The following is a 6,998-nucleotide window of genomic DNA, read 5'->3' on the forward strand; positions in this document are numbered from 1 at the left end:
AAAAACCTTTAACATTTTCACATGAAGAGAGAGCTCTGATTGACTTATGTCTTAACCTCTATGTTACAGAGCAAAGTGCCTAGAATCCCTAAACACACAGCTGCAGGACAAGCTGCCACATTTGTGTCCAGTAAAAATGGCAGAGTATCTGGGGAAGTGGGAAGCCTGAATTTCCTCCAGATTTGCTGGGTCATCATGGAGGCCTTCAATGGAACTGTGTTTATGTTTCCCTAATGTTGTTGAAATAAACAGGTTATTTTAAAAAAAACAGCATGTTCAATGAAAAATAACTATGTCAAAGGACTCCTTACCAGCTTTGCTGCTGATTGATGCTCTTGGAAAATACAAAGCTAATGAAGGTATTTTAATTCCCACTCTGCTCAGATTGCTAGACTGAATTACTGAGATTAGGCTTGGAAAAGAGGTTTTGGTCCTTTAATAACCCGCTTCATTCTAATCAGCCTGGTAATATTACGTAGAAAAACTAATGTATAAATAATGAGATCTCCACTTCTGTGTGTAACCTAAGAGAATGGTGTCTATCTTACATCCAGACTTTCTCCTTACTATTCCATTGATCAATTTAAAATCTCCTTTTAGGTTTTCATTTCTTGCTATGAACCTGGCCTCAAACAGAGTCATTAAAATAGTAGTTGAAGTCATTCTTGTTGAACTAATTTCTACAAAAAAAGATAGTCAACATATCACCAGAATCAGGAGTTATTTTAGGCCACACAGCCTGACCATGAGTTTATAATCATTTCAACTCCTGTATTCATTATTGTGTTACTTCACCAACAGCACTTAGAACACTGTCAGTTCTACCAAAGGCAGTTTAGGGAACAAAAAATAATAAAAGGCCAGTTTTGTATAAGAAGATTTTGCATTCGATGAAATATATCTCCAAAGACAAACTATTGGGAAAATAACCAAAAACAACGAAAGAAAACCTACCACACGCTGATTGCCATTGAGATGCCATTTGGAATAAAACCAGTTTGTAACATTTTATTTTATATAGAATCACAGCTGGAAGGCACTTCTGAAGATCATGTAGTCCAACCTCCCTGCTTACAGCAGGGTCAGTTAGAGCAGGTTGCTCAGTAACCAGCTGGGTTTTGAGTATCTCCAAGAATGAGTACACCTAACTTCCCTGGGCAATATGATCAATGCTTGCTTGACTATTCTGACAGTAAAGCAGCTTTCTTACATTTTAATGGAATTTCCTGTATTTCCATTTGTGCCCATTGGCTCTTTTCCTGTCACTGGGCACCACTGAGAGAAATCTGGCTCCATCTTTACTTCCATCCATCAGGTAATTTACACACCGGTAAGGTCCCCCTGAGAATTCTCTTCTCCAAGCTGAACAGATCCAACTCTCTCAGCCTCTCCTTGTATGGCAGATGTTCCAATCCCTTAATAATCTTTTTTTTTGCTCTGCACTAACTCACTCCAGAAAGTCCACGTCCGTCCGTCAGAACTAGAGGTAGAACTCCAAATGTGCCTGCCTAGGGCTGAACAGAGGGGAATGTCTTGCTGACAGTGCTTTTCCTAATACAGTTCCAAATATTTCTGGCCTTCTTTGCCACAAGGGCTCATTCCTGGCTCATGGTGAACTTGTTGTCCACTGGGATTCTAGGTCCTTCTCTACCAGGCTGCTTTCTGGCCAGTCAGCCAACAACATCTACAGTATGTGATTATTCCTCACCATGTGTTGGATTTGGCATTTCCCTTTGTTGAACTTCATGGGGTTCCTGTTGTCCCATTCCCTCAGCCTGGTGAGGTCCCTTTGAATAGTGGCACAATGCCTGCTTTGTAACACCTGCAAACTTGTTGAGGGTGCACTCAATCCCATGATCCAGGTATTTTATGAAGATGTTAAATGAAACTGGTTCCAGTATCAACCCTGGGGTACATCATTGGTGACTGACCTCCGTCTGGTCTTTGGTCTATTGATCACTGTTGCTTTTTCAGTTTTCCTGAGAAGGTTGTTACAGAAAAGAGCATCAAAAGCTTTGCTAAAGTTAGGATAAAAATAATGCACTTTGCACCCTTCATCCACCAGTCACCTCACTGTGGAAGGCTATTGGATGAGTGGAGCAGAATTTCACCTTCATAAATTCATGCTGACTACTCTTGATCTCCTTCCTGTTCTTGCTATGTTTGAAAATAGTTTCCGGAATTATTTGCTCCATCACTTTGCCAGGATCAAGGTGAGGTTGACTGGCCTGTAGCTCCCTAGCTCATTTTTGCCTTCCTTAAAGATAGGGGTGACACTTTATCCAGTCCTGAGAAACTTCTCACGGTCCCCATGACCTTTCAAAAATTATCACAAGTGGCCTCACAATGATGTTAGTCATCTCCCTCACCACTCGTGTGCATCCCATCAGGTCCTGTGCACTTGTGCGTCAAGTTTGTTTAAGTCTTCACTAACCTAATCCTCTGCCACCAAGGATAAGTCTTTCTTGTTCCAGACTTACCCTCTGATCTCAGGGACATGGGATTCCTGAAGGACAACTTTACCAATAAAGACAGAGGCAAAGAAGCCATTGAGTAGTTTGGACTTTTCTGTGTCCTTTGTCAACACGGCCCCTGCCTAATTCAGGAGTGGGCCCGGATTTTTCTTTCTTTTTTTCTTTTTTTTTTTTTTTCCCCTGATGTTGTACAAGCCCTTCTTGTTGTCCTTCATGTCCCTTACAAGATTCAATGCCAGATGGGCTTTGACTTTCCTAATGAACATCCCTGCATGTTCAGACAGCCACTGTATATTCCTCTTGTTTCACCTGTCTGTTTTCACCTCCTATATGTGTCTTTCTTTTTTTAAATATGTGAGCTTAGTCAGGAGCTTTTCATTCATCCATGCAGACCTCCAGCTGCCTTTGCTTGATTTACTGCTCATCGGAGCACTGTTGAGCTTGGAGGAGGTGATACCTGAAAATCAACCAACTCTCTTGGACCCCTTTTCTTTCCAGAACCATTTCACATGGGATTTTTCAAAGCAGATCCCTGAAGAAACCAGTGTGCTCTATAAAAAGCTGAAGTAGGATTATTTTTCCTCCACTTCAGAGATTCTCACCAGTCGTCATCATGCCCACACCCCCCCCCCCCCCCCTTCTCTAATATTATGGAGGGTTTTTTGCTCTGCAATATGGATATTTGGGGATTTTTGGCAACAGAAGACACTTTAAAAAAAATCCCATCTCTCCCTTTCTGAATTAAAAATCTGAAGTCTTTCCAATTATATTTGTTTGCAAAGCAGGCCAGTAAGACAATTATTTGTTACTTCCTTCAGAAGCACAGCAAGCACTAAGGAAAGTTAGACTCATACATCAAACAGCAAATGACTTTTCATTGGCTAGAGCACTGTTATTTTTAAAATAATAGTAGGAGCATATCCTCTAAGGAAAAAGGTCCCTTTGATTGCTTGCAACTTTCAAAGGAAGATATAATGGTATGTCATCAGAGTGGCAAATTATTTTTGAGCATGTCTTAACTTCGGTTTTCTCTCATTACAGTCATTGTGGTACTGTATGTAGCACTACGGAGGCAGAAGAAAAAGGACACTCTGATGACCTCTAAAGAAGACATCAGAGATAATGTTATCCATTATGATGATGAAGGAGGTGGAGAAGAGGACACCCAGGCTTTTGACATAGGTGCCCTGAGGAATCCCAAAGTGATTGAAGATAACAAAATACGCAGGGACATAAAACCAGACACCTTGCGTTTTCCACGTCAGAGACCACCAGTGGAAGATAACACAGACATAAGAGATTTCATTAATCAAAGGCTGCAGGAAAATGATGTAGATCCGACTGCACCCCCTTATGACTCCTTGGCAACCTATGCTTATGAAGGAAATGGATCTGTTGCAGAGTCTCTCAGCTCTATAGACTCCCTTACTACAGAGGCAGACCAGGATTACGACTATCTGAGTGACTGGGGACCTCGTTTTAAGATCTTGGCAGACATGTTTGGAGAAGAAGAAAGTTATAACCCTGACAAAGTCACTTAAGTACAACTACAACAGTGAAACAAAAATAAAAGTAAACCAACAACAAATCTAAAAGATAAACCTAAGCTTTATACACAACAGGATTCATTTGATTATAAAAGACGGCAACTGTTTCCAGCAAGTTACTGCATTTATCATACTGTCAGTTTTGGTTTGATCTGCAAAGGAAAGATAAATCCTGTAATATACACAGTTTTTTGTTGTTGTTATTTTGTTACTCTGGAATTATACTGAGACAAGCTCAGGCCTACAAGGTACAGTTTACTGACCTGACTTAGAAAGAAGATAGCTTTCTGGCATCACGGTGGAAGAGTGGTAGCTTTTTCGTAATTCCACTAAAGTGCCTATTGAAACTTTTATCATTTAAGTGGTAAAGTCTGCTGGGATGGTGTTACAAAACTGAATGGTAAATTGGACAAGAACTTTAAGACAAGAAGCAATAGCAACGTGCTGACTTCTTTTAGAACAAAAATGGAGATCACTTCCTGGAGTATATCTAATGACTAAAACTAAGGAGGGTGGGGGGGTGGGTTGTGTGTACATTGTGTTTGGGGATTATGTTTGGTTTTTTTAAAAGAAGAAAACAATATGTCAAGATGTCATATTTTTTCTTCCAAAATTTCACTGAAAAATTACATTTGAAATGCTATTGCTCACTCTGAACATGTAAATCCCAAATTAAAAAGGAAAAGATCTTAGCATACATCAGTGAATATTTAAAATGTTCATGCAAATATTACATTTTTCCAAAATAATTAAAAGATGAAAGCAGCTATTCCTTTATGTGAAGGAAGTTTTCCCTTGGCTCACCCTCTTCTTTTAAAATTAGATTAGTATTAGAATGTAAAATGGAGAGGGTTTCTTAAAAGTATTATTGTATTTTTAGTACCAAGAATTTTTTCCCTTGTAACTACGGCTAAAGAAGTACATGTAAAGAACTCCACATCACTTTCTTTGCAATTAGATTGTTACTCTGTAGGTACTATAGACACATATTATAGAGATAGTTTTTTTTTCAACTGACCATCTGCTACAGTTCAGCATATCATTGCATATCACTGTCACACCCACATAATACATTTCAGAAAGCCTTTTGAAGAGGGAATTTGCTCTTGCCAAAATATTAACAGAGGCAGAATAAAAATATAAACCAGTATGTTTGTCCACTCTTTACGTACATATCCACGCGTAAATGTAGCTGTACAGGTAACAGAAATACAGATATGCACAAGGCATTATGCCATGAAAGATCTCCTGTAAAACTGTTTCATGTGACTTTTACTGATGATCTAAGGCATAGATGTTTTGTAAGAAAATGGTTTATGTCCCCCAAAGTGCATATATCCTTATATTCTCCTTCTAAAATCTCCACAGTGCTATATAATCTGCTTGAGCTCTACACGTGATTAATGGCACTGGCAAGGTCAGCCCAAGTCTTTCATGAATCAGAGGTCTTTTATTCACCTCAGCTCTACAGCTTACTTCTGCTGCTGCTGAAGAATTAATAACTACCAGATATAGTTAGCTCACAAGTCTGATATTAATGTACACAAAGATCCCTTTACTCTCGGGGAAATGTAAAGGTATTTCAAAGCTGTATACATTAATATCCCAATGAAACTTTAAAAGGTGTATAGTTTAAATAAGTGTTGGATCGTTAGGTACAATTGGACAGGGTGGTATTAAAACCACAATTGTTATAGCTTCTATCAGCAGAGTGCTGAGGAAATGACACAACATATGGTAACAAGAAAGGTCTTTTTTTTTTTTTTTTTCTTTATCAGCAAAGATATCCTATGTTCCCTGAAAGGCAAACTAAGCTAACAAAAGCTCTCATTTCACAGGACAAGGAAGCAGATGGAGTGGCAGGGCCTATTTACCAGCAGAGCAACTTTCATATGGAAACTGATGTTTTTAATTTTTGCACATCTTGATAGAATAGCAAAGGCAACATAATACTGCAGAGTGGGCCTAAACCAGAGCTCTGGGGGAAAACAAACCAACCAACCCAAAACATTGCTACTAGTTACAACATAAATTTGATTCATACAAAATTCCCACTTGTTAACGTAGGTAGCAATGCTAAATATGCATGTAGCATATGCATGGCCATGCTTCCTACCTTGCTGCCACAGATAAAATAAGCATCTGACACTGCTCATTTACAGGTGTGCAGTCCTGCAGCCAAACTCTGCTTTTAGTAACTGCATTAGTCCTTTACATGTATTTCACTAGTAAAGTCAGCATAAGTGAGAGCAGTGTTTGATATTTTGACATCGTGGCATGCTTGTTCCTGAGAAAGTTGCGTGTATTTGTAGTGGGTACTGGGTGGACATTACCGCTCTTGACTAGGTTGGCAATTGCTCTAAGCAGAACAGTCTGTGCCTGACTTCCAACATGGGTAGACAGAAAACGTGGTCTTAAACATACTGCTACATGCAATCTAATATTTGAGAGTGAGTTGTTGTATGTTAATTTAATACCAAATTGAATATCAAATGAACATTTTTGACATTCAAGAGGTTTGTAATTGAGATGTTTCTATCATATAATTAATAAACCTCCAGGAAGATTTTTTTTTTTAAAGTATGTAATTACTAATGCAATTGTCCTGTAAAATCATAATTAAAATCTTTTAAGACCTTTCTTTTAAGAGTGATCAAACAATTTTAACTTAATGGGTATTTTTTCTAAACAGCTCTGTAGAATTAAAGAAAATAATTACTTTTCATTTATGTGTAAGCTGGGATCCAGGAAATCTGTGTTTAATTCCATGTTCTCTCACTTCCCCCCCCCCCCCCCCTTAAAGGTGCTTGTCAGGTTTTTAACACTTTATTTTTTAAAAGGTAATTAGATAAATATTGAATTTACAAGATTTAAAATATTTCAAGGTATCTGGGATGACCTGAAGTCAACGGAATTAAGGAACTCCAGTGCCTTTGTAAATTGTATCAGATAACTACTTCAGTTTTCAAGCACTATA

General features: G+C 38.5%; 1 protein-coding gene across 2 annotated transcripts in view; it reads left to right on the forward strand.

The window, feature by feature from the left end:
- CDH12 (cadherin 12) overlaps positions 1-6,617 on the forward strand; it is a 220,747-nt gene extending 214,130 nt beyond the window's left edge. For both annotated transcript variants that reach the window (XM_037381807.1, XM_037381806.1), the window contains one exon: positions 3,516-6,617. In XM_037381807.1, the coding sequence (XP_037237704.1) occupies positions 3,516-4,015 (500 nt within the window). In that variant the 3' untranslated portion in view covers positions 4,016-6,617. The remainder of the gene's footprint in view (positions 1-3,515) is intronic.
- The last annotated feature ends 381 nt before the right edge of the window (positions 6,618-6,998 follow it).

The sequence above is a fragment of the Falco rusticolus genome, chromosome 3, assembly GCF_015220075.1.
Source record: "Falco rusticolus isolate bFalRus1 chromosome 3, bFalRus1.pri, whole genome shotgun sequence".
In the NCBI taxonomy this organism is placed as follows: Eukaryota; Metazoa; Chordata; class Aves; order Falconiformes; family Falconidae; genus Falco; species Falco rusticolus.